The sequence below is a fragment of the Nicotiana attenuata genome, unplaced genomic scaffold (assembly GCF_001879085.1).
Source record: "Nicotiana attenuata strain UT unplaced genomic scaffold, NIATTr2, whole genome shotgun sequence".
NCBI classification, from domain to species: Eukaryota; Viridiplantae; Streptophyta; class Magnoliopsida; order Solanales; family Solanaceae; genus Nicotiana; species Nicotiana attenuata.
In genome coordinates this window covers 108,166-122,805 of record NW_017671318.1, presented here as the reverse complement: position 1 = coordinate 122,805, position 14,640 = coordinate 108,166, and the positions used below count along the sequence as shown (strand labels likewise).

Below are 14,640 nucleotides of genomic sequence, written 5' to 3'. Positions count from 1 at the left end.
TTTAACTAGGAAAAATTGATAACAAAAATTCTGCTCATAGTTATAAAAAAGCAATCTAAATGGATGAATGGAGTATACACCATGGATGTCATTTATAAAAAAATAAGATACGATTCATTACATATTTTTATTTCATAAAATCAAAATAATTAAAAGAATAACATATATCTAATTAAACTTTGATTATTCTTCTTCAAAAATTCAGAAGATATCCAACAAGTAAGTCACCATAAGATGATCCATATTGATCATTCACAAAAATAATTTACTTTATTCTTTTTATAATTATTTACTCAAAGTATTGATTTAATATAATTCAAACTATTTTATAAAATGATAGATTATTTGACTCCACATTCACGTGCTAAAAAATTTATTATTAGATAAAAGTAGGAGCGAAAACGACAATAAAATAAAAGGAAAAAGAAAAGACGTCATGCTTTTGTCATGCATGAGGATTTGGCGTGTTTTGTTGTATCTTCACACGTGTAAGAAGTTGAAGGGTAAAAATGTTGCTTAAGGTAATAAATAATGGAATTTTTACATTCATATGCCACATAGGAAACCTTATTACCCTCAATGTTTAAGGTTTGATTTAATTACACTTAGTATACCAAATTACCAATCCTATACCATACTTAATTAAGGGTCTAATTAATGGGCAGTTTTTACTCCTTTAATTAAAGGTGTCCATATATCCCACGTTGCTCTATCCCCCTAATTCCTAAGACCTGCTCTACTTGGAAAATTTTTTAGGGCCCAACCCTTATTCCATTCTTCGTCAACTATGTCCCTCTCCTTTAAATCATCCGGACTACCAGACCCTTCCTTCAACTTAATTCCATCCTTTTCCTTTCGAAGCTTCTCAAGTAGAGCGGTAATTGACACAAACGTAGATGTGCCAGTGGCATTCCATTTCCTTGTATGGTTGGCTATGTCATGTCTAATATGGTTCGAACTTGGAATTAGGAGAACAGAAAAGATGTGGTGTCCTCCAATACGAATTTCGACATCCGGATGCAATGTCACTTTCAGTAGCTGAACAAATAGCTCTTCAGGAAACACCTACAACAATTAAAAGATAGTTAAATACAAATGTTGATGTTCATCTCAAAATTTTATACAATTTTTTATCTTCAAACCAATGAATTTCAGATTGAAACTCGAAGAAGAAGAAGAAGAAGAAGACATGACATACATTATATTGCAGCAATTGTAGATAAATTGTAGAAGATTTGTAGATAAATTGTAGATAAATTTTTAGACTGTTTTTTGCAGAAGATTTTGTAGAAGTTTTAGTCGTTTTGGATTTGTGAAAACAGAAAACAATGCATCTGCAATCAGAATACAAATAATCTACAATTTATCTACAAAATATCTACAAACTGGATACATTGAATTTTAATATCCCAATTTCCATTTCAATTGTAGCATAATTGACATTTTCGACATAACTGCGTTTTTTGCAGAAGATTTGTAGAAGTTTTAGTCGTTTTTGATGTGTGAAAACAGAAAACAAAGCACCTACAATTAGAATACAAATAATCTACGATTTATCTACAAAATATCTACAAACTGGGTACATTAAATTTTTATATCCCAATTCCTATCCAATTGTAGCATAATTGTGATTTTTGATATAATTGCGTTAATTCAGAAGATTTGTAGAAGTTTTATCCGTTTTTTATTTGTGAAAACAGAAAATAAAGCATCTACAATCAGAATACAAAAAATCTACAATTTATCTACAATTTATCTAATATGTCTTCTTCTTCTTCTTCGAGTTTCAATCTGAAATTCAGTCAAAACCAAGTCTAATCTTCACCAAAACCCCTCAAAATTGAGATATAAACTCCAAACCATATTCCCGATTATTTTCAACAACACCCAATCCAAACAAATAATGATTTTTGAAAACCCAAATTTGAATTCAAAGCTTTCAAGCTTTTTAATGGCTATCAATGGTGGAAAATATCTAGAAGAATATTTACTTCCATAATGGCTTCCTGATTTTTCGCAGGTGATTAAGGCAGAATTTTAATGTAGACTCAATCAATCGCAAGATTTTTTCCTGATTTTTAGCGCGTTAATTATGGAAGATTCTGCCCAATTAATCGTGTATTAAACAAATGGTACAGAAATTGTAGAAAAAATGTGGACTAGGCGGGTAATTTAGATACTATGCACATTTTTGGTAATAAGGTTTCATATATGGTATAGATAAGAAAAAATCCCATAAATAATAGCCCGTTTGGTCAAGCTGCAAAAATCAGCTTATTTTGAGAAGTGCTTTGGTGAGAAACAGTTTGTGTTGTAATTAGTTTGAAAAGCACTTCTGAGCAGTAATTAGTGTTTGGCCAAGCTTTAAAAAACTACTTCTAAGTATATTTTTCTCAAAAGTGCTTTTGGAGAGAAACTACTTTTTTCTACTTCTCCAAAACTACTTCTGCTTCTCCTCAAAAGCACTTTTTTTCCTTCCAAAAGCTTGGCCAAACACCTCAAATTTTGGCCAAAAAAAAGCTTGGCCAAACAGGCTATAAGACTCGAACTGCTCATTAACCGTGAAATAGCCATATCTGAAGGGAAAGATTTACATGTTAGGTATATATTAACGCGTAGTTGAACAAACAAACGCATGAAAAAAATAGAAGAAAAAAACAAAACCAAAAACAAAATATTAAAATTAACCTCAAAAAAAGAAATAAAACACATTAAATTGGAAAGTGGTCGGTCTTCCTAAGTCAACCATCCTGTCCAAAGATGAATCCAAAATTTTAATTAGGTAGATGTGATTACACCTGCTACTATATTCACTACACTTTTACTTATTTTCGATAATAAGCTTGGTATTGATATGAATGTATAATATTAATATTCTTTTTATATTTGTAATGTATATACATATAGTTGAATAGAGAGTCATCATTACATTTAGATAGTACTTTTTTTTATCGATAATAAGCTTGATATTAATATAAATATGTTATATTATAAGTGTGTTATATACGCATATGTATATAATCAAATAAAAGGTAAGTATGTCCAACTTTGTTGTACATTCACCACTATCCCTACTTATAAAACAGTTCAATATGTAGTTAAAAAAACGACAATATAATTCGAATCTTAGTGATCATATGGTGTCATGTATTGTTATTGTTTGTTAGATTTTTCTCTCTTTTTGTAAACTTTCTTCTTTCTTTTTTTCTTTTTCTTTTTTCCAAAAAAAAAAGCCATTGATTCCAAATTCAACCCCTCTCCCCCACTTTGACAACCCATCTACCCCTATCCCCACCCCCTTATCCTCCACCAATTTACCCAAATCTCTCTTAGGGAGAAAAAGATTTTTTTGGTTTCGCGTCCGCTATTCTGTAATTTTAAAGGTCTTACTAATTTGGATTCGCGAAAATAAAATTAAAAATACTCCATATCAAAGATGATTTTTTTTTTTATCTAAAATGATTTTATGCTCAGAACTCAAATTTAAAATTTTTATTCCAAAAGTTTAAAGCTGAAATCTTTTATTAAGAAACCGCTACTTTTTGTGGTGAGAGTAAAGAGTTAAGTGTGAGAAAATCACATAGAAAGACAGGAAATGCATACACAAAAAGCCTATTAGCAAAAGCCAAAAACCAGACTGAAATCACACACACACACAGAGTGAGTGACGAGTGTGAGATATAGAGAGAGAAAGTGCTAATAGAAAAGAGAAAGAAAGAAAAAGAACACTTAAAAAGAACTCCCTTTACTTCTCTCTCTCTTAAAAACCACCAAACCCCTCTCTCCCACCCACCCCCTACCATAACCCCACACCCCCCTTCACTCTTACCAACCCCCACGCTACCTCACACTCGATCATCACCATTCCGTAGCTTCCCCTCACACACACACACACACACACTGTCTTCTTTCTCACTCTGTTCATAGATTTTATATATATAAACACAAATTTCTATATACGTATAGTTAGTACATAGATATATATATATACACATCTACTATATATATTTTGTAAAGCTTTTGTGTATAAAATGGAGAGGTACAGTGGGACCCAATCAATGGAGGTTGGTGCACCGGTGGATCCGGTTTCCGAATGGACAGTTCCCGGCGGTGAGACTGGGCTCGAAGGCAAGTACTTTTTTACTGCATTTGAATTTCATGTGAATTTCACTTAAATTTTGTGTAATGTGAGATTTTTTTTACAGAGCCTATGTGGCAGTTATCACTGAATACTGGTCCAGAATCGTACCCTGAAAGGCCTAATGAGCCTGATTGTATCTATTACCTGCGTACGGGCTTTTGTGGTTATGGTGCTAGGTGTCGGTTCAATCATCCCCGTGACCGTAATTCGGTAAATTTACATTTTTAAAAAACTTCTTTAGGTAAAAAGATTGAATCTTTAGGGTTAATATGCTTGATCATTGATTTTTATGTGTCCAATTTGGGGTTGATCTTATGATTTGATGGGTTTTCTCTTGTGGGTGTCTCAAATTTTAGAGCCTAGATGTTTAAAGTTTTGATCTTTTTTTTTGTTTTTTGGACATTTCTGAAGCATGTTGTTAAAATCTTGATAAGCATTGCCTAAAAGTATATATTTACACTAAAGTAGTGGGTGCAATGGTGTTATGGGGGTAAACTAGCTTAAGATCCTGGATCCGTCTCTAGCGATTGTAGTTCAAAAGATCTTTCTTTTGTTCGACTTTTGGGGTTTTTTAATTTTTGGTTTTAATCTGTGGCCAAAATTGGGAATTTTGACATGCATTGATTGTGTGAACTGAGGACAGGTCTTGGGAGCGATGAGAGCTATCGGAGGAGAATACCCAGAAAGAGTGGGTCAACCTGTTTGCCAGGTAAGTTTTTTTCGTTACATGCAATGCTATCAGTTTTAAAATGTTGGGTGTTCTATTGAATGATGATCTATTTTTGGAGGAATTTGTGGTTTCTGGATTTGGCTCTCTTGTTATTTAATCAATTCGTCTGCTTGCTGTTGATTCTGTACTACATTGATATCCCATCTTGTTAGTACAATCAATTCGTCTGCTTGCTGTTCATTATGTACTACTTGAGCTTCCATCTGGTTAATACAATCACTTCGTCTGCTTGCTGTTGATTCTTTACGGTTGAGCTCCCATTTTGTTGATCATGATTCGTCCTTTTCCTTCTTTCGGATCTCTGATGTGCTAAATGGAAGTTTATGTTGCTCTTCAATATGGTGTAGTATTTATGATCCTCCTAGACTTGCCATGTTATCTTTCAGATGCATACTGTAAAGATCCAATTTGCTAGATTCTGCTCTGTGATGATATTCGTCATTTTGCTGTCTGATAAGTGCATGAACTTCTTTTCCTTTGACATGAATTCGTCCTTTTGTTCCTTATTCTGGAAACTTTCCATTACCATGTTTGTGAATTCAACTGAATTAAAAAATTTCCATATCTGATAAATGTTTTACATTACAAATCATACATGCTAGGGTCGGCAATTTCGAACTACCTTCAATTTTCCTTGTAAATTCCAATTTTTTGCCCACATTTTGACGCTCATTTTGATCATTTTATTGATGATGTCTTTTGTCCTAGTTGTGCAAGTGCTTTTATTGTTCACGATAATAGTACATTTTCTATAAACATTTCCTGATGTTGGAAAAACATGCTTGATTGAATTATCTATATTACAAATTGCTTTGTTGTCTCTGTAGCTGGAACATTTTTTTCTTGGTGATCACCTTTTCTTTTAGAACTTCTGATAATGCTAGAGGGTTTAATTTTAGGGATTGCATTCTGCATTGCTTGCATTATGTCACGGGTTTGAGCTGTAGAATCAACCATCAGCCACTGATGCTTGCATTAGGTAGACGGCCTACATCACACCCTCTTGGGGTGCGTCCCTTCCCGGACTCGGCGTGAATGCAGGATGCTTCGTGCACCGGGCTGCCCCTTTTTTTTTAAAATATATTCTGCATTGCTTATTTGCGCTAGTAAATCATGCTTCTATTTTTCGTTTATTTTTCCATTTTGGAATTCAATGTTCAATTCAGTGACTGTTGAGAAAATTTAGTTTGAGTAACTGGGTTTAGTCTTCTCATCATTGGAGTATTAATAATGCTTCTGTTGGAAAATGTGCTTCCACTATATACCAGCTCCATGTGATTCATATCTTTGTTTATTCTGAGAGTAAGGCTCTTCTATCCTTGACATGAAAATCCTTTTTATTTGATACTTTTATAAGGTAATCCTCCTTACTTGATCTATGTCATACACACTTTCTGTTTGTGTTTCCTATTGATTTCAACTCTTGATTTTGTATAAAGTTCTGGTTGATTGTATAGATGAGTGGGCGACTTTTGTAGAACCATATTTTGGTGTAGGTTTCTCTACTTTTGGTATATTTCTTGTATAGTGGATTTCCAGCATTAATAAAATTATTTACCTTATAAAAAAATGTGTGAAGTTCTGGCCTTTATCAGTTATTTGGTTTTAGAAAAAGCTCGTTTCTTTCTCGTCCACTTTGGAACTCTTGTATTGGTCTATCATGAGTTTTACGCACTAATCATTATTACTACTTTGGTTTCATGCATGTTACTGAAGATGTTTTCCTTTGCATAATCTGCTAATTTATCAATTATATCTTAGAAAAGGCTGCTATCTGTGTGTTGATTAGATAGCTTTGCAATTGAGCAGCAAATTATTTTCTTCCAATTTTGCATAGTCGACTGCATTTGGTGGATTCAGCTTCATATGATTTGTCTCCTATGTTGATGGAGCTCATCTTCCTACTTTTTAGTAAATCATCGAAAGAAAATTCAAATGTTATTCTGCTTGCTTTATCTTTATGATATTTATTCAGTACTTAATATGTTGATAAATGACAAACACTTTCAAACGATTGCTTAAAAGTATGATATACCTCTTAACCGTTAATTATGAAAACAGTTGCTCAGCGAAAAGTGACTGGTTAACTTGTCCTGTTTTTCTTGCGACTTTTTTTTTCGGACAAATTGATATATAAAACTGCACTTTTCACTGCAATAATTAGTTGTTTCTGATTCTGATTTGCAGTACTATATGAGGACAGGAATGTGTAAATTTGGTGCTTCATGCAAATACCATCACCCAAGACAGGGAGGTGGATCTCCAGCACCCGTGACAGTTAACATTTATGGATACCCGCTGCGTCCGGTCTGCCTTCTTTTTATTTTCAATCAGTCTTCATCTGAGCTTATTTTCTTTTGGTTCCAGTCCTTGTGTTTTCTTTTCTTTCTCTTTTGTCTTACTGCTTGAAGAAGCTTACAAGTATGGTTGAATCTTTCTCGGTTGGCTCATAAAGTTCCTGTCACAGGGTGAAAAGGAATGCTCGTATTATGTGAAAACAGGGCAGTGTAAATTTGGCGTCACTTGTAAATTTCATCATCCACATCCTGCTGGAGCGCAAGTGCCAGCACCAGCAGCTGGACCTGGACCTCTGGCTGTGCCAGCTGCTGTTCCTGCACCGCACATTTATCCAACGGTGCAGTCTCCTTCTGTTCAATCAGCTCAACAGTACGGGGTAGTTTCTGGCAACTGGCCAGTTGCAAGACCTACTCTACTTCCCGGTTCATATATCCCTGGGACTTACGGTTCCATGCTTCTTCCCCCAGGGATGGTTCCTCTACCAGGTTGGACTCCTTATCCGGTAGGTACACCATAGATGCTTCTTTCAGCTGTTGATATATACAATTTTTTTGGATGCACTGACTATCTGCTGAGTTTAAATAATGCGCTACAGGCACCTGCTAGTCCAGCTCCCTCCCCAAGTACTCAGCCTCCTGCTGCTGCTGGCCCTATTTATGGGCTTTCTCAACTATCTCCTTCAGCACCTGCCTACTTGGGACCATATTTATCTGTTGCTTCTGCTTCCGGTCCGTCAAGCAGCAGCCAGAAGGAGCATGCATTTCCAGAAAGGCCTGGACAACCAGAATGTCAATATTACATGAAGTATGGGGACTGTAAATATGGATCTTCTTGTAGATACCATCATCCGCCTGAGTGGAGTGGACCTAAAACAAGTTTTATCCTCAGTGCTATGGGCCTCCCTCTTCGTCCGGTGAGAATCCTATGCGTGCAATCTTATTGAAATCTACATATTGGTTAGCACACCAATGTTTCTAAACTTTGTTGCTTAAGCATTCTCCATCTTAAATCTGACCTTTCTTTCCGTAACCTTCGGATCTGGAATTACATTACTATTTTAGAGATAGACTCCTATAAATGCATGAAACTGAAAAGAAGGCATTATATTGCCTAGGATATTTAGATTGAAGCAGTTTACTGATTGCGATGATAAATTCCATGAAGTGAAAAGTATCAATGAGATCCGCTATTTGAATTATTGTGTTAGACAATTTTCGCAAGGAGGTATCTGCATGTATGTGTTTACACTATTGCTCTAAGTGGGGGCAGAGATGCTTTTTCGTAGGACACTACAGAATTTTGGCAATAGCTATTTGACTTTCTGAGTATGTTTGAATTGCTTTTTGTTTCTAAAGAGATGGCTGTCATGATTAATACTGGAATTTTTAATTTGACATATGTGGTGCAGTAATTTTTTTTTTTTTTTTGAGACTGTTTACCAGCCTTGAACCCTTGACCAAGTAGTTTAGAGAGAACTCCCCCCACTATGAACAAGGATGGCCGGTATATGTGGTGCAGTAATTATTGATATAATGATTACTTTTCTTTTCCTTGGTACATGAGGAATTTACTTTTCAGGCAACAAGAGAAGTGCTTATAATATTCTTGCGTCTCTACCTCGCAAAAGAATTTGATAGAATGTTCGGAGACGGACAAATATTTTGGATATCAGATTCGTTGACCTATTCTTGTAGGAGAAACTACAAATACTGGACCGAAATTTGTCAAAACCATACCAAATCGACCGATGAACACCCCTAATTCCCCCTTGGTATATTTCTGCTATTCTCTAAATATCAACTGGGGCATATAACTGGGTAACATCATATGAAGTTTCAGGGGCTCGGTAAACATTGTGAATTTTCAAATTGTTGAGGTACAGGTAGTATAAAAGATTACGCTTTTGGCGCCTGGTGCTTGCTAGATGGTGAAATAACTTCCTTACCTACTCTTCCTGGAATTGCGGAACTTTTCTTAACTTGTCCCAAAAAAAAAAATTGCAACTTTAGTGCATCTTATTGAAGAGTAAAAAGAAGGCATATTTTGTGGTAAGCGGTGCAATGCAAGATGTGTGGATTAGTGGACATCACGAGTTTGAACCCTGTTGCAAACCAAAAGCCTTGGTATTTAAGTGGAGAAGGGTAGCGGGGAGGGCGTATTATCCACCGAGTTTCAAATTGTGTGACAGCTGGCCTTCGTGGATTTATTTATTATCACAAAAAACCCATATTTTGTGATCTTATGATGCCATACTTTCTACACCTAAAACATGGAGTTTCAAAGTGAAATTTGGGGCTTTTTCATTACACTTTAAGAGAGTGTATCTTGGGAATTTGAGTAATGATTTGGACTCGGTTGTGGAACAATCAGTCAAAATAATATAATGCCATACTCCTTCATAATATCTTTGCTTTTTATGCATCCATTAGATCTGCATAGCAGTCTGGTTTTAGTTGCGGGAAGCAATCCTGGTGATCATTTGGCAAGATTCATGATGCTCACAGGTGATTCTTAAATTGGTGTATTCTTGAAATGAGATGCATCCCAGCCTTCATATACAAGCCATCAGCTATTAGTCGTCCCTTTCGTGAAGTGCTAGTGGCATATTTTTCTGATTGTTTCTTTGCTAATTGAACGTGCTAGGAACAAAAGTTTCTTTTGCTTTACCTCTCCTATTAAACACCGATATTTCTTGCTGAAATTTTTAGTGTTTGAAACAAGTGAACTCTGTTGCTTGAGTGATTCACTGCTTCAGTGATTTGGAAGATTTCATTTTGTTTTTGTTCCTCAATGGTTTTTTTTTTTTCAGGGTGCACCAATTTGCTCTCACTATGCACAAAATGGAGTCTGCAAGTTTGGGCCTTCTTGCAAGTTTGACCATCCAATGGGAATGAGTTATAGTCCATCAGCATCTTCTCTTGCTGATATGGCTGTCGCTCCTTACCCTGTGGGATCTTCTATTGGTACTTTGGCTCCATCATCCTCATCCTCAGACTTGCGGCCTGAACTTGTTTCTGGATCCGGCAGGGATGCTTTCTCTACCCAAATATCTTCCATGAGCACCTCAAGTGGTTCAGTTGGTTCAATGTTTTCAAAGGGTGGTCATGCTTCTCATTCCGGTGTTCAGCAGTCTGTACAGAGTTCTAATCCTTCCAGTGGCAGCAGCAGCAGCAGCGCAGGCCACGGAGGTGAGGCTCGCACATCAAGTTGAGAGAAAAGATTGAGTGATCACATTTTTTCTGTTGCTCAACGATCATGACGAGCATTCTATTTTTGGTGCTAGTCACTTTTAGGGGGATCTTATCTTATTATTCATCTTGGTTCTTTCAATTCAGATCTAGCACACACTCTAGTTCTGCCCATCTGTTGTTCATAAAATCACTATAAGGCCACCTTTTTTTTTTCATTTTGAATAAGCGAAGACCATCCTTCAGAGGTCCCAACTACCCTCACTAGGGGCTTGTAGCTAGTTTCTGAATAACAAGAAACAGAAACCACTTTCCATTTTAGATGAATCTGCAACTATGCCCCATTTTTGGACCTTGTTGTGGCTATTTATGTTGTAGTCTTTTAGGGAACAAAAATATCCCTCCTACACCATTGTCCTTCCCAAATTTTACTGTCTTCACCTATCCTCTTTAGCCCTCTTCAAAATAGGGGACAAGCTCCAAACTTAACTTTGGAATTAATACCAAGGTCTTCTTTTTCCCTCTTTTTGTTTGGGGCTTTCTTGTGAAGAAACAGTTAGAATAAAACATTGCAATTATGGGATTTGATCGATACTTATGTTGTGATATGGGAAATTGTTCGAATTGGTAATGTTTATCAGCAAATACAGTAAAGTACCAATGTGACAACTTTGTCCTGCTTAGAATTGTTTTTTTCTTCTTCTTTCTTTTTCCTATCACATTTAGTCTCATCACTGAATATTTATTGCTGTTATAGGTTATGGTTTCCCTTTTCATCTTCTATTATTAACTTCTTGTCTTACAATTTCTAGAACAAAATTAAAGCAGGTAGCAAAATGAGTCACTTGTTCATCAAAATAAATTAAATGACTCATGGCTCAAGTGGTCAAAATTTTATCTGTATCTTTTAACTTTTCTCCTAATAATTCTCCAACCTAAGGTCACTAATGACCTTGTGTATTCTGCTCTACATAATGTTGCAGGTTCTTTTCTACCCTAAGTGCAATAGTTGATAATCGATTTATAGCTTGGTGGATAATTTTCGTACTGGATAAAGTTTACTTTGGAAGCAAATAGTAAAACTATTTTAAAGCATCTTTTCCTTTTCCTTTTCCTTTTTGTGGCGTAGGAGCTTGTTTTATCACTTCAAGTGTCTTATTTTGGTAATCCTTTTTTATTTTGGTCAATTCAAGTGTCTTAATCTGGAATTATCACCCCAAATACTTAAAAATTATACCACCCAATTAATATACAGGTATGCAAAGATTGGGTCCATATATCTTCTAATTTGAAAGTTAGGCAGTGGGAATATCGCATATTGGGGAAGATAAGAATCTACAACCACCAAAAACAAAAACTTTAGATACCTAACTTGGGAAACCATATGAAATGGAGAGGCTTACCTGTAGATAGGGGTGGCAAACGGGCGGATCGGGTCAGATATGTCGCGGGTCGAAAACGGGTAATGCAAAATGGATAAATTATCCGATCCGACTCATATTTAATACGGATAAAAAATGGGCTAACTGGCGGATGATATGGATATTCATATTATCCATGACTCTTGAATATGATCACTTTTGGGAGAATTCCTAGTTCCCCAACTTGAGGAACCCCCAATTTGAGACTTCAAAAGTGTAAAAGTTAAACTCATTAGTTATTTATTGCTTATCCATTTTCTAAGCGGATAATATGGTTAGAAAATATGAGTGAATAATTATTTTCTTTTAACTATTTTGCCCGGAGAAATAACACAACACACCCTTCTCGATCTAAATTTTCCTTTTTTGCTTTCCCTATTATGCTGAAGTAGTCACTGTTGCCTAGACAAGTAGTACTACTGAAGTGACCTACTGTTTCGAAGTGGAGAGTGCATGAAGTCGAGAAACTTCAAAATTTCTAAGGCTAGGGCTTACGTGATGATGTCATCTTGCTAAGAATTTAGTTTCTATGTACCGTCACTTATTAGGTAATTATAGGTAAAAGTTTTGATAAATATTTTGATAATCCGATAAAAATAGTAACTTGTATGCTGTCACATATTAAAATTCATGATTGTGTAAATTTTTTTTCATTGTCATTATATAAAACTCAAATCTTTTTGATAAATAATACTTACTCATTAGTCAGTATGGCCTAATACACTGTCGGTATGATATATTTAGCATTATTTACATTTCTATAATATAATGCTTCTGTTAAATTTTTTGAATGAGAATTTATTTGAAGCGACTTTAGCTGGTGTAATCATTATCGTGAAAATAATAAGCTTGTTAACGAACATCATATTTGTTTCTGAGCTACAAAGTTAAAAGCAACACATAATATTATCGAAAATATGGTTTTTGGACTTCAAATAATCTCCTGCGCTTTTAATCGCTTTTCAAAACTTAAAAGATATATTGACTATAACAATCTAAGTATAACACATACATATATAAGAATGTCCAAACAAAATCCATGTACGTAACACTTAGATATCATGACTTGTTATTACGTCTTGTACCGAGAAACCCTAATACTTACGAGGAGACACTGAAAAAATCGTAGCAATAGGAAACAAAAAGGAGGAGACGAATTAATAAGGGTGGCAAAGGGAAATTAATTAGGGTGGCAAAAAAAGTACATAGATGGTAGTATTACATTGTTTCAAAAGCAATAATAACTATAGAGGAATTAAGCTGAAAATATTAGAAGAGAGAGTATCCAAATTCAACATCACTAAAAGGCTGAAAGATAGAAGAGGAAGTAGTAGTAGCAGTGGTAGTAGTAATTTCAGAAGGCTGCACCATCATATTATCATGATCAAAAGCTGCATTAATCTCCATATTTGGATAATAGCAATTCGCCACATCCACCATTTCATTAATATCAATATTATTACCATTAGTTTCAGTACTGCTGCTCATAATATTGTTGTTTATCATCATAGCTGAAAGCTCACAAGAATTCTCCCATGATGACGTGTATTTTTCTTGATCATCACCATCCCAAAAACCACTGTTAAATGAAAAATTTGAAGGGTTATCTGGAAAAGTATTCATGTAATCTTGATGATGATCATCAATGTTACTATTTTCTTGGGAATTTTTTATGATCATTTTGCTCTGAGGAGTAGAAGAAGAAGGTGGTTTCAAGCAGCTATCAGGAACTATGCAATCTAAGTATCCTGAATTTTCATGACTAGGAGTTAAAAAGAAACTGTTGTTTTCATTAGGTGATGAAGAATAGGAGTCATGAGAATTATTACTAGTCTCATTATCAGAAGTAGTAGTGGTTATGACATTCTTGTTGTTATTTTGAGTAGTGGCATTCTTGAAGTTGAAGTGTGAATTTGGTTGCAAGAAATTTTGGACATTATCAAAAGGAGAAATGAGAGAAGGGAAACTATTATTATTATCACACGTGTAGATAAAGTTGGTTCTTGCTTGAGTGCCTTTCATAGAAAGGGCAGCTCTATCATAAGCAAGAGCAGCTTCTTGAGCAGTATCAAAAGTGCCAAGCCAGTGTCTTTCTTTGGTGGTGGGGTCACGGATTTCGGCCGCGTAGCGACCCCACGGCCGCCGTCTGACACCGAGGAACCTCCCCGGCTCAGCTTGCTTACGGCGGCCGCGCTTTTCGCTAGGCTGACATATGGCTGTGTTACGCTGTAACCAAGAATACCCTGTTGGTGTACGGATTGGTTCAAACATACCAAATGGTAATTGGTTAATATTTTCTGATGAAGGAGTGGAAGAAGAAGACATTTTTTGATACTGAGGATTTTTATTTTTAATTTGGGAGATTGATGAGAGAAGGGAAGTTTGAATGGATAGTGTGGTAGCCATGGGAGGAGCTAGCTCTTTTTAAAGAGTCTTGGAATGGTCATGAAAAGAGGGAAAAGGACAGTGTGCACGTACTTTACTTTTTAAAAATGTTGATTTTCCCTTTCTAACAACTTTTAGATTTCTTTCTTGTAATATCAAATACACTGTGTAACTTTTAGTTTATGAACCCAGCACCGAGAGTTTAATTTCTATGCACTAAAATATATTTATCTAATTAGGTTATTTGTATAAGGTTGATTTGAAATTTGATTTTAAGGTTCCAGTTCAAAATTATATCACCGCCCATTTGATTTACAGAGCTCCAGATATATTATTTGTACATATTTAATGAATGTTTTACTCATATATATAGAGTTCGAACTAAAGCTATTGGTTCGTATGATATTTAAGGTCAAAGCAATAAATTTTATATGACCACAAGCAACCGATTCGATCCGAAAGATATAAATTTTTGTT

General features: G+C 35.2%; 2 protein-coding genes across 2 annotated transcripts; one reads left to right on the top strand and one right to left on the bottom strand.

Annotated features, from left to right (window-relative positions):
- Positions 1–3,731: 3,731 nt before the first annotated feature.
- Positions 3,732–11,138, top strand: LOC109207529 (zinc finger CCCH domain-containing protein 58-like). The gene is made up of 7 exons (XM_019370471.1): positions 3,732–4,128; positions 4,206–4,351; positions 4,785–4,850; positions 7,059–7,178; positions 7,339–7,671; positions 7,765–8,082; positions 9,979–11,138. The coding sequence occupies exons 1-7, from the start codon at positions 4,032–4,034 to the stop codon at positions 10,378–10,380; spliced, it is 1,482 nt and encodes a 493-aa protein (XP_019226016.1). The 5' UTR covers positions 3,732–4,031; the 3' UTR covers positions 10,381–11,138.
- A 1,811-nt stretch (positions 11,139–12,949) lies between these two features.
- Positions 12,950–14,270, bottom strand: LOC109207525 (ethylene-responsive transcription factor ERF086-like). Its single transcript, XM_019370467.1, has one exon. The coding sequence runs from the start codon at positions 14,182–14,184 to the stop codon at positions 13,048–13,050; it is 1,137 nt and encodes a 378-aa protein (XP_019226012.1). The 5' UTR covers positions 14,185–14,270; the 3' UTR covers positions 12,950–13,047.
- Positions 14,271–14,640: the final 370 nt, after the last annotated feature.